General features: G+C 45.9%; 1 protein-coding gene across 1 annotated transcript in view; it reads right to left on the minus strand.

The window, feature by feature from the left end:
* The window catches only part of PAPPA2 (pappalysin 2), a 128,690-nt gene that overhangs the window by 87,741 nt on the left and 13,345 nt on the right, over positions 1-27,604 (minus strand). Inside the window, exons 2-3 of the mRNA XM_035123579.2 lie at positions 23,571-24,633; positions 3,380-3,525 (exon numbers count right to left, since the gene is read on the minus strand). Coding sequence (XP_034979470.2) covers positions 3,380-3,525; positions 23,571-24,633 — 1,209 coding nt within the window. The remainder of the gene's footprint in view (positions 1-3,379; positions 3,526-23,570; positions 24,634-27,604) is intronic.

A 27,604-nucleotide genomic window follows, 5' to 3' on the forward strand; every position in this document is an offset into this window, starting at 1 on the left:
TTCCATCCTTGTTTCTAATATCTAAGGCCATGGGATACAGGCCAGGAACCGTCTTTTAAATATCATACATACGAATCGAAACACTGTTGCCTATAAATAATAACTCTTTTTAGTTATAAAAGGTGAACTTGGGTTGCTTTTTTTCATAATGACTAAGTCACACTATTTAGAATTCTGAAAAATCAATGTGTTAATATTTTGCCATAAGTGGGCTCTCCTCCCCAAAGTTTTTGTCACAATAAATGCCTTTGCTAACACAGTTCTCCCCTTGGCAAATCAACCTTATTTGACAGCATTTGACCCTGCTTAAAGAAACACTTTTCGACAGATCGAATGGCCAGGCCACCTTTCATTTTTGCATGGCAAGACGGCATGCAGGAGAAATCCATTCACTGAACGGGGACCTCCTTAGCTAACAAGCAAAAATTAAACCAGGAAAAGAAAACTGAGGCTGATTTCCCAGCCAAACCCCAGTCTGAGACAGGAGGCTCCCTTGCTGAAAGCAAAGGGGAAGAATGTGAGTGAGTGGAGAAAGAAAACCTTGCTAATAGCTAAGTTAATGGGATGTTAGAGCCCAGCCATAATCCCGCTGTGTCAACCACTAACAGCAAACAGCAAAGTGAGTCTGATTGCTGAGGGCACAAGGGGCCTCAAAACCTACTATTCCCACCTTCAAGTAGAAACTTGAAACCCTTTCCACTGGAGAAAATATGAGCGGGAGAGAGCCAGCTACTGCTGAGAAGTGTCTTGGCAACCTTGTGCTCAATCCCCACTTTCTCCAAGACTGCTAGGTTGTTTTCAAACTGGGTGAACACACACACACACACATTTCATTTAATGGGGGAAAGGTTGCCCGTTCTCTGTGATCCCTCTCCTGTGTGAAAATTTCTGCATATTGCAAGGGCCAAATTGGCCTCCCAAGGTCTCTGGGAAAGTGGGGTGGAATAGTTTTTAAAGCTTCTGCTGCACTGGGATATCATCTATAGCAATCATACCTCCCCCTTCCAGGTACCATGCTGGCCAGTTCATTTACTTTACTTGTGGACTTGTTATGAATCAGCTTTGATTTAAACAACAAAAAACTTCTAAGGGGTCAGCAAGTGACTGCACAAAGGCCAGGGCCACCCACCAGACATGAAAGTTAAGAGGTGTGGAGTGAGTTCATGATGGCCTTTGCTTAGAGATCAAAACCTCAGCAAGCTAATAATCCTAGCTTGTCAAAGGCCAAAACTTTGGCTTCCCTTCAAGAGCAGAGAATTTACCACATGGGGAATTAAGGTCTTCATAAAAAAAAACCCAGCAGGCTACAAGTACGGTACTTAAGCAAGCACTTAGCCACACAAGTCAACACCCCTGAACTTTTGGCTGTAACCAACTAAGCTGAAAGGTCAGTTCTGATGGCTCTGCAACAAGACCTGATGTTATGGCCCTCAAGTATCTGGGTCAGTAGTATGTGCTAGAGGACGGCCAACCTTTGCATTTTCAGGATTCACACTGGAGTCTAAAGTATATTGTGCCAATCCAAACAAAACTGGTTTCTCTTCAGATGACAAGGCTCTGCAGTAAAGTATGTGGCATCTAGCAGTAAGTGGTCAATATGGGAGACTTCTTCCCCCCCCCTAAAAACACAACCTGAAGTCACCCGATGAAATGGTTGAGCAACAGATTCAGTTAAAAGAAATATATTGCTTAATAAGTCATATAAGACATTCACTGCCTCAAGTTGTGTTGATGGCCATTGGATTGGATGACACATTATAGGAAGGAGTATTCAGATTAATGGCGGAAAGCTCTATCAAAGCCAATAAGAGACAAAAAAAATTGTCTCAGATTTTAATGTGTTCTTTCCCAAAATTATTAGTGTTAATGCGAGGCTTGAGACACTGCGTGTTTTGTTATTATTCAGATGATAATTATTGATGCACAGAAGGACCAGGGTTTGTTGTTGTTTTTTAGATCTTATAACAGCTGTCAAGGGTATTTTGGCTCAACAATGGTAAACAGCCACACCTACTTAAGGAACAGCTAATTAAAAGTTCTGGAAATGACCAAAATGGATATGCTTGTGATCAACACCAGAAAAACGGCCTCTCCCGTCTGCCCCAATTAAAGTGGGAGAAAAATGGGTTCCATTTCTCTTTACTCCACTGTGATACTAAAAAGAGTATTTTTGCAATATTTAATTTTTGAATTTAAAAAAAGACGAAAGAAAAATCGGTGACTGTTTAGTCAAACTTGTTACTGTATTTGCTATAAATATTGTGAGGGCATGCAGGAGCAAGAAAAATGGTTTTGAGGGCCCACAGACCATCAGGTGAACATTCCTGCCCTAAGTAGGAAGAAAAAGAGATGAAGGATCTTCAGGGGGCTTTGAACCTCAGAAAGTTGTCCCTGAGGTGAAGTGTGGTGTGCTGGAGAAAAAGAGTGGGAATCAAGAATGAGAAGCTTGCTCAACACCCCAGATCAGGCAGCTAAAGGAAACGGTTTGGTGAACATTTTGGGGCAGCTGTCCAGTGTTTAACTTTGTGAACAGGTATCTTGAAAAGATCTACAAGATTCCTGAGAAACCCAAGCAATGTGGGAATTTTTGCAGCAGAGATCTAGTTCAGAGACTTCGAGAGTTCCTAAAAGGGAATGAGGAACTCTCGAAGTCTCTGAACTAGATCTCTGCTGCAAAAATTCCCACATCACAAATCTGCTTTTGAATCAAAGGCAAAGTACTATGAGTGGAACCAAATGTATTACGTGCATTTTAAAAAAAATGTAAATCCTGTGCCAAGAACTATATACAACCTGCACATTACTGGAGAAATAAATCCAATACATTTCCGTTGGATTTTCTTCCAGGTAAGCATGTTTACAATTGCAACAGGGCCAGTGGTAACACGCAAAGAAAGGAGGGAAAGGGGAGGGGCTGGTGGCATGAAGCAAGTTAAGACAGCCGGTTATGGGTACCACAAGGGACCACAAAGCTTCACAGTCAGCTCTGGAGGATGACCAGGTGGAGAAGTAATTGGAACCCACTCAGAAAATTGCAAAACGTCTTCTAACAAAGATGGGCTGCCCCCAGGGGGAAGGATAAGTAGGGGCAACTGTGCTTTGGGAGATCCCATGCTTGGAACCAGCAGCCATGGACAACAGCCCCACTGTCTGGCTCACCCTGTCACCACCCACCCAAAGTTCTCCACCTCATCCCTCCCAACAGCAAGGCAGCAAGGGAGAAGGTGCAGGCCCTCGGTGCCATTCCTAAGTGACAGTCACCTAATAGGACAGGATAGCACCGATTCTGCCTGCAAGTCTGCAAGGAACCTTCTTTGCAAAGGTCAGCAACAGAGGGCGACCCCCCCAATCTCCAGGTACACCCAAGAGCTAGGCTTACCCAGGTGGCTGAGGGCATCCTTGTCCCAGGGCCAGGTGGCAGCACCCGCCAGCTCCTCTCGCACAGAGCTAGCAAAGTAGACATTGAGGAAGTGAGTGCTGTTCAGCTGAAGTGTCTCCTTCAGCTCCTTCACACTCATATATGCCCTGCGGAGAGAAGGAGAGAGGTAACACAAAACAGTACAAATTAATTACCGTAGTAACAACACTTTGCATTCATGCAGTCCTTTTCCTGGGTGCCCATGCCAGTGCTAGTCCCTAAATCTCAGTGCCGAATCCCTAAAACCTCTTCTCCTTTGAAGTGGGTCTTGAGCACAGCCCAGTATCTTCAACAGCGTCTCTACTAGGGACAGCTTCACGCTAGCATGACGACAAACTTCCTGGCAGACTATATATTTGGAAAGAGTGGCAGAGAGAAAAGGTTTTAAGAAACGGTTCAAGGAAAGCCCTGTCTGTGCTCAACCTGGCAGGTGGCTCCTTGCACACAGGCTCCCAGTACTTCCTGGAATGACCGTGTGAAGTTCTGTGGTGGTGCCATGGTCATTTCAGGAAGCGCTGCTGGGCCGGATGCCTTCCATGGCTGAAAGTGGGCTTTAAAAGAAAAATGAGCTGCAGAGAAGACCCCCTCAGCTACCTTGTTCACTTAAATAAAGGTAGAATCATAGAGTTGGAAGAAACCACAAGGGCCATCCAGTCCAACCCCCTGCCGAGCAGGAAACACCATCAAAGCATTCCTGACAGATGGCTGTCAAGCCTCTGCTTAAAGACCTCCAAAGAAGGAGACTCCACCACACTTCTTGGCAGCAAATTCCACTGTCGAACAGCTCTTACTGTTTAGGTGGAATCTTCTTTCTTGTAGTTTGAATCCATTGCTCCGTGTCCGCTTCTCTGGAGCAGCAGAAAACAACCTTTCTCCCTCCTCTATATGACATCCTTTTATATATTTGAACATGGCTATCATATCACCCCTTAACCTTCTCTTCTCCAGGCTAAACATACCCAGTTCCCTAAGCCGTTCCCCATAAGGCATTGTTTCCAGGCCTTTGACCATTTTGGTTGCCCTCCTCTGGACACATTCCAGCTTGTCAGTATCCTTCTTGGACTGTGGTGCCCAGAACTGGACACAGTACTCCAGGTGAGGTCTGACCAGAGCAGAATACAGTGGTACCATTACTTCCCTTGATCTAGACGCTATACTCCTATTGATGCAGCCCAGAATTGCATTGGCTTTTTTAGCTGCTGCATCACACTGTTGACTCATGTCAAAGGTAAGCACTACTCTTGCCCCAAACCAACAAATTTTGAACAAACTTCTTTTGCTTCCTGTGAAAGCAGCAGAGAAAAAGAATAACTCTTTCACAGGGAGCAAAGACTTCCACAAAAATAGAAGGCAAGGTCTGACCCAGCTTTCTTTCACACAACCCCTGAATCAACTTGGATTTCCCTATTCTAGATCGTTTGTACTGTGGATTAACTGACTCCACTGAAAAGAACTGGATTTGTAGTTGATGCAAGACTTCCATCTGTGTGGTGAGATCTGTGATGGCCACATTCTCACATGCTCCAAGTAATAAGCACACACGCACACATAAATAATCCCAAAATAAGAGAACAAGGAATGAAAGTTCCTATTATGGCACAATTCTAAACAGACAAGCAAAATGTAATTTCCTCGGGGGAACTCAGAAACGCTGCTCGGTAGCCTCAAGTCTTAAAATAAATCTTGGTTCCCAACCTGTGTGCATCTAGGATAAACCACTCCCCCCAAAAAAAACCACTCCAAAAGCTTGCAAGCCATCCAAATTCCATGGACTGAGGTCAGTCATGTTTGAAGGGATATTCCTGCCACTCTCCTGGGGAGACATTTTTCTCACTGCCGCCTGAAGGTCCCTTGACACTAGTAAAATGTTTCCCGCCTCCCCATTCGCTTTGACTTCATTATCAATCACCCCAGGGTTGTTGGTTTTTTCCATGAAGTTGAGCCAAGCAGATTTGATCTGATCCAAAAAGAAAAAGAAAAAGAAAGCAGCTAGATGTGAGGGAGGGGGGGGGGGACAGACCTTCAATTACAGTGTGAGGAACTGCAGACCATCCAATGATGAGCCGCCGAGTGAAAGACCAAACAACATGGAACAGAGACCAAATCAAATTTGGAATGACCGACTCCCTTGGGCTGCTTCTTTTGCTGGTGTCTCCACTGGTGCTCTCATCCATCATAAACAAGCGTTAGTGCCAATGTTACTCTATTCCACAGTTATTCATTCGTATCCCTTAGGCCTTCTGCATAGACTTCTCACCCACCCACCCCATCCCCACAATGGCTCCTAACCCAAGGATTCTGTGACACATTGTCTGCACATTAATGGATAGTTGGAAACTACTCTGTATTCTATTTCTGATCCTCTAGGAAGGGTGTCTGTGCTTAAATAGACAAATGACAGCAGCCACTCACAAGAAAGATTTTGGCAGGCTCAAGGAAACTCCAAGGTTTGCACAAGTACAAAAATATCTCCAGGGGAAATCCTAAAAGGGGGAGACCTACAAAATTAGACCATTAAGGACTGAGTATCTTCAGTGGACATAAAATGCTTACTGACTGTTGAGAGGAAACAAATAACCTGTTGGGATGGAGAGGCAAGAGAATGGTGTGGCGGGGATAGGTCATTTCCTGGCTCACGCTATTTTTAAATACAGTGGTACCCCTGGTTACGAACTTAGTTTGTTCTGGAGGTCCGTTCTTAACCTGAAACTGTTCTTAACCTGAGGTACCACTTTAGCTAATGGGGCCTCCCACTGCCACCGTGCCACCATGCAATTTCTGCTCTCATCTGGAGGTAAAGTTCTTAACCCGAGGTACTACTTCCGGGTTAGCAGAGTCTATAACCCGAAGTGCTTGTAACCCGAGGTGTTTGTTGTTGTTGTTTTCAAATAATATTTATTGATTTTCAAACATTTCAAAATACAAAAATTCACAAAAATAGAAACAAAGAAAAAAATGGCAATATGACATAAACAAAAGAGAAAAAAAAGGGGAGGGGAAACATATCAATTCTTACATTAACCTGACATTGTAGACTTCCTCGATTCCCCCCCCCCACACACACACACACTGGGTCCATTTTTAAATCTAAATTAAGCAATTTTCCTTTATCATCTTAAATCATTCTAACATAATTTTTCCATTATCTCACAATTCTAATCTACACAGAGGGGGAAAAACATCAACTATCCTCAACCTATAATTCATTAATTAATCCAAATCTAAATTTATTTTCCCACCCATCTCTAATTCTTCCTTTAGCCTCACAATTTATATCCCAAAATTTTTCCATACATTCAAATATTATTTATTCTATCAAAATAACCTTTAACCACTTTTATCTAATTCTACCCCCCTTCCCCTGGGCTCCGGGTCTCCCAGATGCTTCAACCAGCTCCATAAAACGTTCCAGTTTCGGACCATCTTAATCAATCAGAAAATAACCCATTGTTGCTCCTCACCCCACTCCCACTCTTTCGCCACCTATCTACCACTCTCCCTTCTTTGTCCCTTGCTGCCCCCCCCCCCAATTTTCTAACTGTAGCACAATACCATCCAGCTATGTTTCCACTTTTCAGCCCTATCTCAATTTTTATTCCACTTGAGCTCAGGCCCCAGCATGGATCCTGCCCTCCCTCTCTCACTGGGAGGACATTATTCCATGTTGGTTCTTCTTTGAGGACTCCTTGAATCAAACATAAGTCTTGTTCCCCCTCTCCCACTGGGGGAACAATATTCCATTCTTCTTCCTCCTCTTTTTAAAGTTCGAGTATATTGTCCAGGACTGATGGATCTTCCTCCTCTTCTGAAAAGTCGTTTTCATTGTCCACTTGTTCATCTTCTCTTCATTCTCTAGTGAAACCAATCCACCTTCACTTTCCACAAAGTTCTATCTTATTTTGCAAATCTGTATATTATTCTGCCGCAATTCATCTCTCACATCCAAAATCAATTCCAAAAGTTTTTGAAAGTCCACAAAGTCTAAAGAGCCAGATGATGTTGTGTCTACTGACATCCTGCTCATCTCAAATTCCATGGGAACGGCACAGATTACAATGTAGGAAGTGGCGCTGTTTGTATTTCCAAATCTCAGAAACAAAGTTTACATCCGATCTGGTTATCAACTCTCATTTTTAATTCTTATTCATATTTTAAAAATCTGATGTCCATTTCTGAAAAGAGCATTATCAAACTTCTTGTACACAGCCTTATATTTGCGCTCCCTTCAAAGTTAACAGTTCTCAGCCTCAAAGAGGTAAACAAATTCCTTCCTATTGTGATGTCATAATGGCAACTGGCTGATCCCTCCAGGGACCCGACTCCAGTTCCCGGGGGACTTCCCCCAGTACAAGTTTAAAATTTTACAGGGATTTTAATGTAATCAATCCTTCTCCTCTTTACCCTGCCTCAGGGGGAAGGTTTTAAGTCCAATCCTTGGAAGTTATTAAATTCCTGTCAAACTCTCCGGCTGCAGGCAAGTTAACTACATCACCGTTCTCTCAATGGGGAGATCGACTTCCTGTTTAAATCTCCTCCCGTGGAAAATTCTTTTCAATTGAATTTTTTTTCTTTAATTTCTTTTTTTTCTTTAATTTCTTTCTGTTACCCACGGTGTCCAATGTCTTCAAATCCTTTTGGGGGGGGGAATCCACCGCTCCTCCGCTGCCAGCTCGGAGCTTTGCTCTGTGAGGGTAGCGGTATACTCGAAAATGGCGCCCGCGACTCTGACTCCGCTCTCTCTCGGGACTCTTAAAAAGAGCTTACTGGGGAGCAGAGGAGTCACTTTGGGGTGCAGCTGAGCTCTCACGCCCCCAGAAAGCTCAATCTGGGGTTCTTTTGGGGGGTCGTGGTGCTCTAGTGGCTCCCCCCTCCCTCACAGCGCCAGGAACCTCAGAGCTCGAGGATTCCTCGCCAACCAGCGCTGGCGGTAAACCGGAAGTCCGATGTAACCCGAGGTGTTTGTAACCTGAGGTACCACTGTATCTCCAAGGACAGAGGTGAGAGCGGCCCATAAAATCAATGGAGAAATCCATTTTCTTAAACACAGCTGGGATTGAACACCAGTGTGTCTACCCCACGCCCAAAGAGTAGAAGGCAAAGGCTATAGTTCCTGCTATTTCTTATTTGGTTTCTTATTTAGGGCAAAACATTTTTCAAGAGCAAGGCCAATCCATCTTACTGCCCCAATATTGCAGGTTGAAAGGGTGCCCAACAACACCCATCAGGTGCCCAACAGGGGCTGAGATGAAGATGAGAGGGTGGCTTACAACATCCCTGCAATAATATGCATTGCTCCTATCTTCGCATTGGGTTGACCACAATGAGAACAGGATGCTGAACTGGTGGACCACTGACCACTGACCAGCAGGCTCCTCTTATGTTTACATTTCAGGCTGGGCTGAGAGAGTGATGTTCATTCTTATTTATTTAATACAATTAGCTGTATCCTGCATTTTAGGGCTCCAAGTCTTTTAAGGTGTCTTATAAGTAACATCAGAGCACAACACAATATTGACAAAATAACAATAACTATCCAAAATATTATCCAGGTATCTGAAGAAGTGTGCATGCACACGAAAGCTCATACCAATAACAAACTTAGTTGGTCTCAAAGGTGCTACTGGAAGGAATTTTTTTAATCAAAAATATAAATGGGTTATTTCACAACCACTTATTCTCATCCTTACACTAGTGCAAGAGCCCTTGTGTTGACAACCAAAATGGTTTGTTTTGAGAGCATTTGTTGCAGCCCACATTTATTTGTTTTATTATTTACTTATTGCATTTATATCCTAACCTTTTTCTCCAAGGAGCTCAAGGTCGCATTCAAGGTGATTCTTCCCCTGTTCATTTAATCATCTAGGGTAGGCTGAGAGGCACTGACTGGCCCAAGGTCATCCAGTGAGCTTCATGTCCAAATGGAGATTTGAACCCTGCTCTTCCAGGTCTCGGTCCAACACTCTAACCACTGCACAACACTGCCTCTTTCCTAAAAGCAAAGGGTTTTACACTTCTCTCACATGGATCCATTTCACTGTGCTTGAGACATCAATTGGGGGGCGGGGTGTTATCATCTTGGCACCTCCCCACGATCGTCTGAAATTAAACTCAGAAGCAGGGGAAGTGTATGTCTCAATGTCAACTTTAAACCTCCGTTTGAGTGCTGCTCTTCCGCTCACAGATTCCTAAAGTGCAGGAACCTTGCCTGTTGCTCATTCTGATGAACACAGCAACAACACAGTGTTGCAGTTCAGGCAACAGAGTCTCACAGCAAACTTGAAGTACGTGAATCAGTTTGAGAGGAAAAAGTCAGAGACAAATGACTTGTGGGAGAGAGCCCGATTCAGCCACCCCATTCTGCTGCAAGAAGACACCACAAGGACTCCCACTAGCTCTCTTCTCCCCGTGTGCCCCCTGTGCCTCCCCCAAATCCACTCTGGAGGGTCGGGGGAAATCCCGGAACAGTGTGTGGGGTGAGGAGAGATAATCAAGTTGGGCAAGCTTGTGCTAAGAGAACAAATGGCATCGAATTCCACCCTTAGTTAACAATCCAGTCCTAGGCATGTTAAGAGGCATGTTAAGTACAATCACACATAGGATCACAGCCTGCACCAATCCTGTGTCCTTCAAGACACATTGCAGTCTTTCTGCAGGAGTAAATAGGGGGGAAGCTTCCACTGAGCACCCCTTCCCCCAAATCCATCTTTTTGGTCCTTGGCAGTTACAACCACCAACTCTTTCAACAGCTATTGATCTCAAGATAGCTGCTGTCAGAGAAACTGGTCCACATGTTTCCAAAGACAGCCACAACACCTGGGGACTAACTGGAGCACCAACACCAGCTTCTTCTCCTTTTCCCTCCTGGAAACAGTATGAGATGGGTGAAGATGAGCTAAACTTGCTTCTCACAGTAGGGCTGGGTAAAATTATTACCTATGAGAAATGGACACAATTTCAGGTTGCCCACCCCTAAGGCAGCTAATCTGGCTATGCAACAGGGTGACTCTCTTTCAGGACTGTGCTGTGGAGGTGGGCAATGAGTCTGCTTCAGCACAACATGGGATAGAGTATGAGACACTTAATCTCAGTGTTGTGGGTTCAAGCCCCATGTCAGGCAAAAGATTCCTGCATTGCTGGGGGTTGCACTAGATGACCCTTGGGGTCCCTCCCAACTCTACAATTCTATAATTCTATATATGATCTAGTTAAACTACTGCATTTTTAGAGTGTTAATTCAGAGTGTGTTTTGTTGTTGCGGCTGCTCATCTTCTTCAAAAACAAAACTGCAGCAAAACATGAGCGACATGAGCAGGACGGGACGGACAAGAGTCTGATTCAGGTTGTGAATACTTTGCACCCCAGAGAGATCAGTCATGCTGGTCACTTAAGTCTTTGGACAAAGGGGTCGGCCGCATACCTGCCAAGTTCCTTTTTGAAAAATAAGGGATCTGACCGGAAGTAGCAGACCGGAAGTAGTGCTGCCGCCATTTTGGAACTGGGCGGAGCATGCTCAGAAGTGACTTTTGGTGCTGCTTTGCCCAGTTCCAAAATGGCCGCCGCACCAGAGGTCGCGCTGCAGCCATTTTGGAACTGGGCAGAGCAGCATCAAAAGTCGCTTCTGAGCATGCTCCGCCCAGTTTCAAAATGGCCGCAGCGCCAGAATAAACTGGGGGGAAACAAAAAAATCCGTTTTTTTGGCTGGGAACAGCTGGAAAAACAGGGGTTTCCCGGGGAATACCGGTACAGGAGACTTGGCAGCTATGGTCGGCCACTTCAGAAGATCTGCCTGCTTCTTCTGGCACTCCCCATCAAAATGCCATCCAGTTCACCATTTAAAAAAATTAAAAATAGGTTTCAATGTTACACAACACAGTCACAGCAAAGAAAAGAGTATGGCATTAAGATTATGGTGTCATTTTACATGGTGTTAAAACGCAGACAGTCCGTGCAGGTTCTCCACAGACAGGAATCTGAGGCTAGTGGGAAAGCTTTACTTGTTTTTTCCCTTATGTATGGGAAAAAAAGGGAGACCAGGTTTGAACCCTGCATCCTTTTATGCAAGCGGGGCTATAAAAGAAAATACCTTTGATGAAACCTGGTTTCCCAGTTCATCATTCATCTAGTCCATGTCCTCCAGGGACAGCTAAAAGCTATTCTCTCAGACGTTCCCAGAAGCTTCATACTGTAGTAGATAGCAAGCGCCCAGATGCTGACCTGGGTGGTGAGGTTCTTTCTGACCCAGATTCTTCTCTATGGCTGAAGTCATACATAATACGAAAAGGGTGCTGAAAACACATTCTTCAGATGTGCTGCCAATCCATTCTCACAGATGTAGACAGTGATGCCCCTCCCCGATTTCTGCCTCTTCTTCCTCTTGCTGCATCTGGGGGGAATTAACAAAGCAGCCAGATGCAAGGGGCGGGGCAGGGCTCCAATACCTTTATTAGTTGTTTAAAAGGAGGATTACAGGATAGGAAGCTCCTTCCAGGGGTGCTGTGTTTATCTGACAATTATTCACACATGCAAGACGGTAGAATGTGGCAAGGTTCTCACTAATTTGAAACGCTAATTTAGCAACTTGGTAACCCAGGGAAAAGGATAAAGACACAACCATTGTTTTTTCATTGAGCTTAGAAAAAAAAAAGCAAAATTGACAATCATTCTTCTACTTGTTGCCAGCCTGGGGCGCTTCCCCAGATGGAAGACAGCAATTTCCAGATGCACCGTGCAAAGCTGGGAAGAGCCTCCTAGCCATGGAAACATCTGTGCAAGGGAATAAGGGAGTGAACAGCTGGAGCCAATTAGCAATGTGCCTTCTTGGGTTCTCTTTCGAATTTCACTTCTGCACTGCAATATAACTTTGTAACGAAGTGCACAAACACATGTGCGTGAACAGGCACACATACACACCAGAGACAGATGTTTTGCTCTAAAGTCCATGGCTGGCAGTGGTGGGCACCTTGAGATAAAACGTTTCCTTTGCTATGCCTGGTATGTTATACACATATTGAGTCTCTCCCTGACTGAGTTCCAGCTCTTCTTCTGGTTGTTGGCTTTAAGCAGAGGAAGGAGGGTATGGTGGTCTGATACAGAGAATCTCAGTGCCTCTATACTTTCAACAACTGTATTGAAGAGGAAGTCTCAGCAGGTGCATCTTCTTGCATGCCTGCATGATAAGCTCCCCCGGTCAAAGAGAGAAAAATCCTCCCTCCACTACTCCTTAAAGGTCCAAGAGTTCTGTGCTCCTTTGCATCTCATCATTGCCCCAAGGCAGAATTAAGATTACACAAAGGGACATGGGTGGTGCTGTGGTCTAAACCACTGAGCCTAGGGCTTGCTGATCAGAAGGTCGGCGGTTCGAATCCCTAAGACGGGGTGAGCTCCCGTTGCTCGGTCCCAGCTCCTGCCAACCTAGCAGTTCGAAAGCACATCAAGTGCAAGTAGATAAATAGGTACCGCTACAGCGGGAAGGGTAAACACCGTTTCCGTGTGCTGCTCTGGTTTGCCAGAAGCGGCTTTGTCATGCTGGCCACATGACCTGGAAGCTGTACACCGGCTCCCTCAGCCAATAAAGCGAGATGAGCGTCGCAACCCCAGAGTCATCCGCGACTGGACCTAATGGTCAGGGGTCCTTTGCCTTTACCTTTTAATGTTTGTGTTGCAGACATTTCCACAGGAGTTCTTCCTTCTTTTATTCAATATTACTCTCTCCTGTAAGAATACTTGTCAATTAACCAGCCATTAAACTCAGGTGCAAAAGAATAGAGAGAACATTATGCCCACCAACACCAGTCACACACCACAGATTGGAAGGTGTACTTGTGGGGGCACAAGTCAGAACTCTGGAAGATCACAGTTGTGTGCTGCTTTTACATGTGAGTAGAACACTGGAAGATCACACTCAAAGTGTCCTGAAGAGACTACCTACTCAGCGCACCCAATTCAGAGTTAAGGGTCACTACCATACTTCACTCCCCTGCCGGAGCGGTCATCCCTTTTAACAACGGTTTCAAACTTTCTCTCTTCCGACATCAATGTTATCTACAAGGACCCTGAGTGCTGCAAAAGATCCAGGGCCTTTAACCAGGGGTGGACTGAAGCTGCTGCCTTGGGCAGCAGAATCCTGCAGGGTGGTCGCCCACCCCTGTTGCCGCTGCTAGAGAAGCAGAGGTAGGGGCTGCTTCTGGTGAGATCTCACGAGAGCACCAAACTGCTGCCCTGTGACCCAGTAAGCAAGGCTTTAGCAGAGAAGTAGGAACGGCGCCTTCCTGTTTCGCCTGCAACTCTCCTAGGTTGTGCATTGCAGAAGAAGCTCAGTAATAGTGGAAAATTGTCATCCTCCCCCCCCCCCGAAAAGCATGTCTGCCTTGACTTATCTGCTCACTGAGAATCCCCAACCAGCTTCTGAGGAACTTCCTGGGGCAAGTGTCCGAAAACTGCTATCCTAAAGTGAAAGAGCAGCAGGACTTCTGATAGTCAAAGCTCTTCTAACCCTTGAGTGGTTCATCTGCAGTAGGGGGCACAGGACTCCTGCCTCCCCTCACAAGCATTTGCCCTCCTTATATCCCCACCATTATGGGCCACCAAATCTATGGTTTTCCCAGTAGTGATGTATGGAAGTGAGAGCTGGACCATAAAGAAGGCTGATTGCCAAAGAATTGATGCTTTTGAATTATGGTGGAGGAGAGTCCCATGGACTGCAAGAAGATCAAAGCTATCCATTCTGAAGGAAATCAGCCCTGAGTGCTCACTGGAAGGACAGATCCTGAAGCTGAGGCTCCAATACTTTGGCCACCTCATGAGAAGAGAAGACTCCCTGGAAAAGACCCTGATGTTGGGAAAGATGGAGGGCACAAGGAGAAGGGGACGACAGAGGACGAGATGGTTGGACAGTGTTCTCAAAGCTACGAACATGAGTTTGACCAAACTGCGGGAGGCAGTGGAAGACAGGAGTGCCTGGCATGCTATGGTTCATGGGGTCACGAAGAGTCGGACAAGACTAAACGACTAAACAATGGACAACAACAACAATGGACCGCCATGAAAGAGAGCCAGCAACAAGGTCTTCATCACTCTGGTGCTTCTCTGGTGCCATCTGGATCCGGAAAACAATGGGGTGGGGTGAGACTGAGCACAAATACATATGAGGCTACATTTTTGAAATACAGACAACTTTGGGAAAGCTGATCCTGGATCTGACCATGTAACATGCAGTTTTTCCCTACATCCAGCACCTAGGACACCCATGTCTTCTACAAGCAAGCCATCTGCAAGGGACACTCCACCTCTGGTTGTGCCCACATTATGATTCGCAAACCCTTTTGTTCTCTGCCCCTTGCTGCTCCTCACAACTTGATGCACATCTTGCCACACTCTCCTCTTACTTGCCCTTCTGCATGCCAGTACTTACGATCACTTTACGAGCAACAGATGGAATAAACATTCATCATATGCTTAGATCTCTGGACAACATTATTATTAAGTCTGACTTAATTTCTACCCACCCTCCTATAAAACCGAATTGATAACAGCTTCTAGGCTGCCCCCTTTCCGTTGCTTTCCCAGACTCCTCAAACATAGGAGTCTCCAACTGTCAGGATCCAGGCCAGTATATGGCAGTGCACACATGGGCATGAGTCAGAGACTGGGCTTGGGTGCAAGAGATCCATCTGGCTGTCAGCAGCTCACAGATCATGGTGGTGTCATAATCAATGTCAAGAGAGATTTTGTAACCAAATCAGGGCAGGAAAGCAGGTGCAAGAAAGGAAGGGGTGCAGACAAAGGCACAGGAACAAGAGCGAAGAGCAGGCAGGAGGGTAAAAATACAAAACAGAAGAGAAAGACAACAGGGACCCTGTCACAATCCTTATAGGCCACATTCTGGAGCTTCGTTCCTACTTTGTCACATTTCTGAGCACCCTTTCGTACTCACCATTCACATGGTGGGGAAACGGTGGCATTTTGCCGGTAATCCAAATCATGGTCAATAACCAGTTGCATAGAAAGGAAGCGGACCTCTTCTCACAGCAAAAGAAGGTCTCCCACAGCTCCTCCAAGTTTGAAATTCCTTTTCAGAGCAGAGAGTCTGCTCTCAGGACCACCCAACCCCTATCATGTTGCGGCAGAGAGGCCCATCTGCTATTTATTTATTTATATTTGCGTTTTCAGAAACGGGAGCAGAGAGCATATTTAACCCCCCCTCCCCTTCCATTGCCCCACTTACAACTTCGTACCAAATACAGCAGGTATACATATACCATATGACTTCCCTTCCACACTATTCCTGCTTCCTTTGCTTTTCTTCTACACCACGTTAGCCACATCTTTTTAATCATCCAATTTGCTATCTATCAAATGCTCTATCTATTTCAACTCTGCTGGATTTACTGCTTATACCAGTATAAGAACCGTCTATACTGGTTTTTAAAATATTCACTAAACATTATCCATTCCTCCTTACATTCCTTATCTTCATTTTCTCTTATCCTGTTCGCAAGATCAGCCAGTTCAGCACATTTGAACAATTTACACCAGGCACCCCCAACCTTCGGCCCTCCAGATGTTTTGGACTACAATTCCCATCATCCCTGACCACTGGTCCTGTTAGCTAGGGATCATGGGAGTTGTAGGCCAAAACATCTGGAGGGCCGCAGGTTGGGGATGCCTGGTTTAGAAGAAGAGAAGAGTTTGGATTTGATATCCTGCTTTATCACTACCCGAAGGAGTCTCAAAGCGGCTAACATTCTCCTTTTCCTTCCTCCTCCACAACAAACACTCTGTGAGGTGAGTGGGGCTGAGAGACTTCAGAAAAGTGTGACTAGCCCAAGGTCACCCAGCAGCTGCATGTGGAGGAGCGGAGACGCGAACCCGGTTCCCCAGATTATGAGTCTACCGCTTTTAACCACTACACCACACTGGCTCCCTTCCTTTTTATTTATGACACTGTCATTCTTCCTTTTTGGGGACTATACTTGTTCTCCACCTTTATGCCAATAAGGTTCTAGCTGTGGTGGTGGCATATACTAATTAACTCTTTTGGGGGTTTGGGGAACCTCTGTTGTTACCATCCCCAAGAGGAAAATCTCAGGTGTTTGGGGGAGAGGCCCATCTGCTCTAGAAGGGAGGGTAAGCAGGACCGCAGGTTGGAACCAGGAGTGCTGGCCAAGGAGGGAGGCTGTGAGGCACAGATCTGAACTCCCCCCCCCCACACACACACACTGGAAAAACAGATAGGAGGCAAAGCAAAGCTAAGAATTATGGAAAGGAAAGAGAAGGGCAACTGGAAGCAAAATGACACTGATTCAAAGAGACATGTCGGGAGACAGACTAATAAAGCCCGAGACACGTCTCAAGACTCCTGACCTGTGTCTGAACAGGACGCAGAAGTATTTGGCTGACCCTAGTCGATAGCCACCACATTGCAAATGTTCTTTTCAGCACAAAGGGCAGCGTACTGACAGCCTCTTCACACACTATAAATCTCCCACATGGAAAGCAGCTCAGCGCAGAAAAAAGCACGCCCAGATAACAAGCAAACATACGTCCCACACAAATTTCATTTTGGGTGTGTTCTGCAGTAACACTCCATGAACATATCATCTGCAGATACATTTTGATCTCTCGCGTGTGCCGACACTGAGTGCAAATAGGGGAAAGGTGCACAATTTCTTCTTAAAATGGCGAGTCCCTGAATCTCAGCATTCTACACACCATGGAACATGCAGGAGGACACTGGCCAGTAAGTGGTTCTGGGTAGTCTTCCGTTGAGAAACAGAAAGATTCATCGGCTCTGTTCTACACAAAGCGGCAGAAATAAAGGGTAGTGGCCCATGCCCTTTAGTTTGCTAACATCACACCAATGTCTCACATTAGGAAACTTCAGTCTTTCTCTATACCAATGAAAGCCAGATGCCCACTGCCACATCTGCCACATCACTTCAAAATGCCAAGGCCCCTGTCACCCCAACTGGTGCACTTGCCCACTCCAAAGAATCTACGTACAGTGGTACCTCGGTTTGCGACCGCAATCCATTCCGCGGAGGCGGTCGCTCGCCAAAGGCACGCTTCTGCGTGTGTGCAAAGCACCGATAGAGCGCTTTTGCGCACACACACACGCTGCACAGATCACTTCTACGCATGCGCGAGCCGCGCAGATCGTGTCTGCGCATCCAACGCCATGGAACCCGGATGTAAACACTTCTGGGTCCGTGGCGGTTGCTCGCTGAAGCAGTCGTTCGGCAAGGTAGTCATCAACCGAGGTTTGACTGTACTTTCTGCACCAGCATCTACCGAGGATGAATAGAGACTATATACCAAGTGCTAACTTGGTGGTGCTGTGGTCTAAACCACAGAGCCTAGGGCTTGCTGATCAATAGGTCGATGGTTCGAATCCCCTGCGACGGGGTGAGCTCCCACTGTTCGGTCCCTGCTCCTGTCAACCTAGCAGTTCGAAAGCACGTCAAAGTGCAAGTAGATAAATAGTGGGACTGCTCTGGTGGGAAGGTAAACGGCGTTTCCATGCGCTGCTCTGGTTCGCCAGAAGCGGCTTAGTCATGCTGGCCACATGACCCAGAAGCTGTCTGCGGACAAACGCCGGCTCCCTCAGCCTATAGAGCGAGATGAGCGCACAAACCCAGAGTCATCTGCAACTGGACCTAACAGTCAGGGGTTCCTTTACTTGCAAAGCTGTGCACGACACCATTTTGTAAGCCTGTCACAAGTCTTCCCTTTCCCCCCCTCACCATGGAGAGTGTCCCACAATGCTCTTCAGACTTCAGGTGGGGAGTTCACATGACTGGATTTCTCCATACCAAAAAAAAGATAGAAAATTAAAATCCCCATATGCAGAAAACGTCTGTGACAGTGAAAAGGCTAAGCTAAAACCTTTCTCTCCTGGTGTTTAATTTTTCTACCTGCAGGATGTTTTGAATGCAGAAACATTCAGCCATTTGAGCCCCTTCTAAAAATCTGAAGCGGAAGAGCCGAGACAAAGGCTTGCCACCTCCTGGAGAACGAGGCTCCAGGTCACTCGCTGTGCTACAAAACCCAGGAAGAACTTAAGTCCAAAGCTGATGGTCCATCCACAGCACTACGCCAGCTGCCTAAATACTTTACATAAAGTAAAATATAAGGCTTAAGTTCACCTTCCCAGTTGCCCTGTTGTTAACTGCTTGGCTTTACTCTGGCACAGCAGACCTTGCTGAGTCAAGAATATAACTACGGTAGCTAAGCCTCCACAAAATGTGACACAAAGAACAAACCTCCTTGCCACAATCACCGTGGTGATGATCCCCACCTAAGTAACAACTCCCACAATGGTCTCCCTCGGGAGGTGATGGACTCTCCTTCCTTGGAAACCCAGCCAGATGGGCGGGGAATAAATATTATTATTATTATTATTATTATTATTATTATTATTATTATTATTATTGGTTTTTAAGCAGAGGTTGGATCATGGATGCTTTAGCTGAGATTCCTGCCTTACAGCGGGCTGGACTAGATGACCCTTGGGGTCCCTTCCAACTCCACAATTCTACGATTCTGTACCAAGCTTAGAGTTTGTGGGGATATGGATTATGTTTATTTATTAATGAGCTGGTTGTATGTAAAACTGAGGATTAAATTTGGCGAGATGTGAAGGGTGGGAGACGCTGGAAGACTGGCAGTGTATATTATATATTTATACTAAATATATATATTCTAGGGGTTTCATTTTCACCCTCTACACGGAGGCTGAGTTGTTCATTACTGGGGCCAGATGCCAGGCAGCCATGTTCAAGGCCAGGGAGGAATGTGTGTGTCTTGTCTGGGAAGAGGGCAAAGTCTGTTTTTCTCAGGCAAAATGTTGCTCAAGAGGTATCAGAAGGAAATGTTTCAAAATGGATGAATGACCATTACTGATAGGAAAAAGAGGATTTACTCTACTTGATTATTTTGAGGACAGGTTATAACAATGTATAAAAGCCATAGAAGAAATTGGCAATTGAACAGGGTGATGTTTAGGGAGAAGGGATGGGTGTATTTTGAAAGGAAAGTTGGAAAAGTTATTTTATTGCCTGCCCTTGCCCCAGTAGGCTACGCTCTTTTTAATCGGCTACATGTTGTACGAGCCTGCAAAAGACTTAAGTTTGGGCCATGAAACACCTTGAGCGACACCTACGACACATGATCTTAGCCAAAAGGCTGAGAATGCCCTTAGCTTTTCGAAATTAGGATGGGATGAGCTGTGATTATAATAAAAAAAAATGTTGTTGTTGTTGTTGTTGTTGTTCCACATGTGTCTGCATGTGAGATAACGAGAGAAATTTCAGTTGCAACCACCTAATGGAATATCGTTTCCCTCCGGCGATAAATCTAGCCCAGTTTGCATCTTGGGGCTTGTTTTGTTTGGTGTTTTTTAATGGTAGCTGGTAGACAGAATCAATCACACAAGCGGTAATCCCCTGCAAATGGAACTTAATAGATTTTTTAAAAGGCAGCCTATTGACCCAGAGACCTTAATGGCTCGGGAGCTGCTAGAGTCTGGCGTGCAAATTCGCCAGCAGACAGTTTATAAATGCGCACAAATCGAAAAGGGTAGTAAAAACCCTTTTAAGTGGCAGGCCCTCCAAAAGCACAACAGAGAATTTCCAGCATTAGAGCCCTTGGTATTTACATTAGAACGTCCCATGGTTGCCTCAGTGAGATGCAATGAATGGCTAGCCGGCAGGGAGCCAGCCTCTTCCTGCCACAGCTGAAGAGGGTGACATCACCCGAAAGCCAAGCAGGTGTCCAACAAAGTTTTAGGACTTCGGATTAAGTGAACTGGGCAATAGATATCAACATCTTGAACTGACCTTTCATTTTAGATGGAGCTATCACCACGTTTTGCCACATGTGAACTTCTGGTGAGAAACTAGGAGGTTCCTACTTGAGCAGAGAATCAAAGGAATTTTTTAAAGCCTTGCAATGTGATTTGTGGAGCATCTACACATCTCAATATTGCCACCAGATTTTGCATTAAGTACTGGTAACATGTCAAAGCAAAATGAAAGACTCCTGCTTCAGCAAAACAACCAAGGAATTTTGAGGGAACCCCAAAAGATATTTGACATTCCGTTCTATGCATTGATTTTCTCTTTTCTTTTCCGTTTTTCTTTTTTGCATGATCAAATGTGAATCATTCTGTCAGGCAATGTGAAATGTGGGATAGAGTCTTGCACCTCTGAGCCTTAGGTGTGAGTCCCAGCTCTGCCTTGGGATCACTGTTTGGGCCTCAGGCAGATTCAATTCCCACTCTTTGCACGGGAGAAACAGTGACCCCAAAAATAGTGCATGGATTAAATGAATGCAGGTTATACCATAATGCACTTTGCAAATGAAAAGCGCTATATTAGATTTATGATTATGACAACGCCCACCTGCGTAGTTCAATTTCCTGGGTCATAGATGTTGTTTTTAAATTTAGGATAGCCATACTCTACTCTTATTCACAAGCTGAGACACAGTACAGTGCACCTGTTTATAGAACTTATCCGCACCTCCTATAAGAATGTGGCTGTGAATGCACATTGGCATGTGCAGCGTTTTGTTCACATTCTATTCAAAGCAAAGAAGGCTCTCAGTCAGTTGCACCTTTTCCAGTGCACAAAGAGAATGCCATCTGGGCATGCATCTGATCGCTAACTATGGTTCTCAATTTATCAAGTGATACACGCATGGGAGGCTGAATGTGACTTTGGATTTCCTTAACTGGACCGAGATGCATGGAAGAGTTACTAGATGCTGACTGAAGCTACTTCCAGCAGTACAAACTCCAGTAGCTATTGCTCAGTGAATGTAAATGCTTAATTGCCCAAATGTATGATATTTACAGGTAGGTTGATTATATTATACTAGTATCATGAAGCCCGTTAAAATAACGGGTGCTAGAGCAGACCTGTTGCTCTAGCAACCTCGGGGACATGCGCAGAGCTGATGATGCGGCGGGTCTGCGCTCCAAGTCCCAATGGATAGAACTGACCTGACGGGGTGGGAGTTAGGAGAAGGCCTCGCTTTCTTTCCTCCTACGAATTCCCTTCCCAGACCTTCTACCTCAGGCCGGCTCAAGCGCCACAGCGGCCTGCCTGCCTCATTCTCTCTCCCGCCGGCGTCGCTCCTCGCGCGGATGAGCCGCGTGCTGAGGAGGCCAGGCCCACCTCTCCCGTCAGGGCCTACAAAGAAGCAGCACCCGGCGAAGGGGAACGGGCGGTCCTTGTGCCCACCTCGCCGCTTCAGCCTGGCTCGTCTCCCTGCCGGGCCGAGCGGACACCAAGCTCCCTTCTCTGAAGTGTCTCTGCGCTCCAAGTCCCAACGGCTGTCCGTGGGGCACATGCTCAGTAGCGCAATCCCACAGACACACGGACTGGACGCAGAGACACTTGCACATTATTATGTAGGATTATTTATTTATATTTTTCATATTTTAAGACTATTTTATGGTCTTTATTATTTCTTCACACACTGCAGTCTAGGAAGTCAACATCATCACAACCGTACGACCAAGAACGACCAATCATCACATGGCTTTAATATGGTGCTTACCATAAAGAATGCAACATAAGATATGGCTGCATAAATGCCTCTTTGTTTGCTAAAGAATTGTTTGCAGTACTGTTATCTCCTGCAACAAGACTCTTCCCTCGTTTTATTTCTTATGAAATGAATTCTCATCCAAATATATATTTAGATCCAAGGCACATAGCATTCCAGGTAGCAGAAGACTGTATACAGGCCAGAAGTCTCTTTTTCTCTGGGATATGAAAGGGCATTCATTAATTTTTTTCTTGGGGGGGGGAGATTTGTAATGTAAGAATCACATTTTAAACTCTGTACCAGAGAAATTTTAAAAAAATAAAATTAAACCCCAAGCCTGCTTCTCTCCCCACAATGTTACGCTTGGCAGCCAAGGGCCTCTGGCTTTTGGAGTTGTCTCCCCCATGGCCTCTTTCAGGCTTGTTTGGACTGTGGGGCTATGGAGCCTTCGGGTTCCATGGCCTCTCTCTCTGAACAGGAACAATGCCTATTTCCTAAAATAATGGCCCTGACCAAGCCAAAGAAAACTAAAAACAATATATTCATTTAAGAACACTAACCATTTCACCAGAACTTGCCAACTAAAATGCGAGCTAAATCATTCCAGAAAGGCTTTCCACTAGACCTGAAGGAATCCCAAAAACTCATCTTTACTTTTGGATACTAGCAGGCCCCTTGGTGGTGGTTGGTTGGTGTGTGTGTGTGTGTGTGTGTGTGTGTGTGTGTGTGTGTGTGTGTGTGAATATTAGCAGCTCTATGCAGAAGACTTCAATGTCAATTGGCAAGGAGAAGCACATCACCGTTTAAGGAGTCTCCACATTCACTGGCTGAGTCTACAAACAACACAAGGGATCTTCAAATTACAGACATGAAATCAGCTTTAACAGTCATTCTCCCTTCCCATGAGAGCCGTAGCTCTGCGAGGAGAGCGCAGAGATCTCTAAACAAATAATTATGCGCACCATTGCCAAACTTAAGTTCCAATACAGAGGTGGCGAACATTTTTAGTAGTATAAAGCCGTTAAATGTCTGAACCTGAAATAGGGCAGAAGCAGGTATTGGAAACCTCCTCCCGCCCACCCATCGGCAAACATCTCTCTCTCCCTTCCAGTACACAGCTAGCACTGCATCAACAGTAGTCAGTGCAGACCACTGTTCACATTAGCCTAAACCCAGAGAAACGAGTAGTAATAATAATAATATAATAATAATAATAATTTATTATTTGTACCCCGCCCATCTGGCTGGGTTTCCCCAGCCACTCTGGGCGGCTTCCAACCGAATATTAAAAACAGTACAGCATCAAACATTAAAAACTTCCCTAAACAGGGGCGCCTTCAGTTGTCTTCTAAAAGTAAAATAATTGCTTATTGTCTTGACATCTGCTGGGAGGGCGTTCCACAGGGCAGGTGCCACTACCGAGAAGGCCCTCTGTCTGGTTCCCTGCAACCTCACCTCTCGCAATGAGGGAACCGCCAGTATGAGAGGGGACTCTATGGACATGATCCTGTGAACTTCATTGCAAGGGGCTTTCGTCCCTAGGTGTCTCCAGGCAGGAGAGAAGGGCACTCTCTCCCTCCCTCATCCGCCCACAACTTACCGGTGTGGAGATTCAGGGTCAAAGCACGTCTTCTTCACATTGGTCACTCTGGGGTTACAACAGTCTCCGTCATCAAAATTGTCAAGCATGTTGTTGCATTCCATGTTGCAAACCCCATCCCGGCGCACCCAGTCGTAGCAACGCCCCAGCCGGCGGCAGTCCCCCCCATCGTAGCCAGTCAGCGGGTGCTCGCACTCGGGGTCACAGTATTCATTGCCAATCTTGCCAGGCTCACAGTTCATCAGGACCACGCGGTGGCGGAGCAGGGAGCTGTGCACCTTGTGTACGCTCAGTTGCCAGGTGATATTATAGCGGCCAAAGGCCTCGCTCAGCACCCGGTGCTGGTGGGCAACCTGCTCCTGGCTGACAGTAGGATGGAGCCCCTCATCATCATGAATGTTGACAACCCGGTAACGGACCACCTTCTCATTCCTCAGTGGCCAGTGGCTGTTGTAGTAGGAGATCAGCTCCACGTTGTCGCAGACGGTCTGCCCACAGAGAGAGGGCATGAGCGGTGACAAAACCGGAGGCTCTGGCGCTTGGAAGGACTCCACCAGCGGGTAGGCGCCATCTTTGAACGTTACCCATTGCTGCTCCAAGCGGCTGAACCGTGCACTGAGCACCATGGTAGCTTCTCTGTCTTCAACCTTTCTCAAGAAACCTCTCTGGAGTTTCTCCTGGGGTAAAGCGCCATTCCAAATGGCCAGCAGAGCCAGGTGGCCACGGAAGTGGTGCCCGTCCTCCGAGCTGTCACCTCCCAGAATCAAGGTGCGGCAAGAAGCCATGAAGGGACTGTGGAGAGCCCCAGACTGCTGGGAACTATGAGCCACCCGTTCCCCGTTCAGGTACAGCAGCATCTGCTTCCCGTTGTACGTGGCGGCCACATGAGCCCACCTATTGAGTTCATACCGGTGTTGTACCGATATGGTGGACGATCTCTTGAAACGATCTGTCCGGAGTGAGAAGAAGAAGCGGGCATCCTTCTTCCCAGTGTTCTCCTGCGTGCGGATGCCAAGAGTCCAGCCCCTGTCACTGGCAACGTGGGAGCAATTGTCAAACACACCTGAATGGAGGAGAGGAGGAGAGAGAAAAGAAGAAAATTCAGCACAGGGGGTGCTAGTACAAAGACCACACTACCTCTCAGCTCTAGAACAGAAGGAGTGAGTTTAGGATGAAGCCACACTAGATATTCAAACTGGCTTGGGTCCAATGGCACTATAGTGGCTTCCCTCAAAGAACCCTGGAAACTGTTTAAGAGGGACTACAATTTCCAAGGTTTCTTGCTTGCAAATCTAAACCAAAACAGGTTGGAAATGCATTTAAAATTTGGTCCACCAGACACCAATTCAAACTGGGTTCTAATTTATAGCCACAAGGATAGTATCCATCACTAATCATAGAATCATAGAATCATAGAATCATAGAGTTGGAAGAGACCACAAGGGCCATCCAGTCCAACCCCCTGCCAAGCAGGAAACACCATCAAAGGTTAACTAATCATTAACCTGGGCTGTCTGGAATCTGCTACATTAGTCAGCGAGAAAGGACCCATTCCCTGCACCATATCCATCAAAAGCTCTTATTTGAGAAAGAAGTGCTTTGTTCCAAATCTGAGGCAAGAAAAGGAGGAAGACAACCAGTGTGGAGGCACTCCGATCACATAGCCTCTCCAGCACTGAGCTTTGGGGGGGGGGGTGACAACTGGCCAGTCCCCACAATTGCCACAGAGAAACACACTCACCAAATCACTGTAGCTGTTCTGAAACTTTTTTTTCCCAGATTGCTTTTTTAATTTCTAAAAAGGAAAGCGAAGACACTGCCTGGAGCATGGCAAAAATTATGGCTGAATCAGCATTAACCTCAAAAGAATATACTTCAGTCATGCTAAATGCAGATCTGGGAGAAAACTCATACCGTGGGTGAGCCACCATGGTGACTTCTCTTTAAATAATACGTCAGTCTTCTTGACCCTGCCCTGTGAAAACTTCTATAAACTGGAAAACACCGATTGATGCCTTCCTGCTGTTGTATAGCTATGCACAATATCACGTTTCACTTCGTAGAAGCCTAACCCACACAAACATTCTCCTCCTCCTCTGTCCATGATATTGTCACCGGGTGGTAGTGGGGTGGGCAGTCATTCCAGAAGACTACCTCAGGCCTCACCAACTCCTGAACAATGCAAAGCTCATCATTTTAAGAACTGTGTTTTACTCCTCTCCCTCTTCCTTCTCTGTCACATTTCCCTTGTATGTGAACTTTATTCATTTAGATTGTATCATCATCATCATCATTATTATCACTATTATTAAAATGTATTATTATTATTAATTCATTGTCACTATTATTTATATTACTAGATCAGGATCTTTGCTTGCAACTCAAGGCGGTCTGTAGTCTTCAAGGTCGCAGCAGCCACCAAGTCACACTGTATCCAGGGATCAGAACCTGTTTGTTCAGCTTTGTTCCCTACCAGTGGAGCTATCCAGAGACTCAGTGCTGACTGAGCAACGAAGCCCCTGGAGGAAATTCACAGCGGACAGCCCCTGAGTGGCTACTCTTGGTCTCAGCCCTGTCTGTCTTAAACAGGCTTATTTCTTGCCTCTTCAACAGAACAATTATTTTCTCAACTGGCTTACTGGGAGAACTGAATGTAACCTGGAGAACCGCCCTATCTTCAATTCTGCAACCAGGCCACTCATATTCTGCAGACTGGGTATTTGCATGCATTTGGCATAAATTCATCGGCTGAAATCGCCTATGTTTTAAGATACTTTATTTCTTTGCAGGCGAAAAGGGGGTGGTGGTAAGTAATTAAAGGAGAATGACATGGAAATGTTCCTATGCTCTTGTCCATGAGGGTTAGAAACATGTTTTATTTAAATGACATCTGATGATCTTAGGATGCCAAATGTGTTACTAAGTGTGAACAGTTGCAGGAATAACTTGTCAGGGGCTCATTGCCAGCTCAAAAATTCCCTTCTTGTTGTCAGGGACTCTGAAGCTTGAAGTGGGAACCTCATGGCCTGAAACTGGAGCCCAAACTAGCAAACTGTCCAGTGGAGCTGAATGCATTCAACTGCAAGAATCCTCTTTAGGCGTGGAAAGGATTAAGAATATGAAACACTGGCCCCACCTGAAGCCTCTAGGTTGGCCATTCACAGTAGCTCATGGCCAGGTCAACAGAACAATGCCTTCTGCTCAGTGAAGCTGGAGAATATATCCACCACATCTAATGAAAGGACATTTTAGCTGTACATTTAAATATTTTTTATAGCTTGAGGAAATGCTTTCATTAATGTTCTTACCCATCCTGAGCCTTCAAGGTGAGGAAATGTTATGTATTTTAAACACATATAAAAATACTCTGCTACCACTGTTCTAGAAGCATCCCTTCCCAGAGGTTTCCCCTCAAGAGTCTACTTCTGTTCACGGCCCCGAAATCTCTTTTAAGGATGAGTTAGCACGAAAAAACCACAAGGATGCTTTTTTGCGCTCTCTCTCACTGCATGCTCCTCAGTATCCAGAGGAGGAGCTTCCGCACATTCAATTTCATCAACAAGTGTCTGCTTGGAGCTCTGCACTGTTACCAAAGAGCTTCCACATCTGGAGTCACATCTGGCATTGGCCAACCTGCTCCCTCCCCTTGATGCCGTTCCAGCTCTTTGCATTTGCCCACTGCCGCCCGAGACTTCACCCTGCTAGAGGCCCAGAAACTACTGCTCTGGAAAAGCCAAGAACATTTCCCGGGCCCCTGTGTCAGAAGCCCAGCCAGCAAGTAGGAATATGCCCAGGAATGTGTCTGATGCTCCAGCATCGCTTCAAACAAGCAAGCAATTCCCTTCGCCAGGAAGCCAATGCGTGAAACCATCCGACATAGGAGCAAGGGGGTGGAAGCAGGAGCTGAGGGGGTCCCGGTGCAAAGAAGCAGCTGTAATAAGGGTTTAGGCTCAAGCAGAAAGGAGAGAACCCAGAGGCCCTCCAGGAAATCTGTGCGGCAGAAGGTGGCATCTGTTGCAACAGCACACAGAAAG

The sequence above is a fragment of the Zootoca vivipara genome, chromosome 7 (assembly GCF_963506605.1).
Source record: "Zootoca vivipara chromosome 7, rZooViv1.1, whole genome shotgun sequence".
Classification (NCBI taxonomy): Eukaryota; Metazoa; Chordata; class Lepidosauria; order Squamata; family Lacertidae; genus Zootoca; species Zootoca vivipara.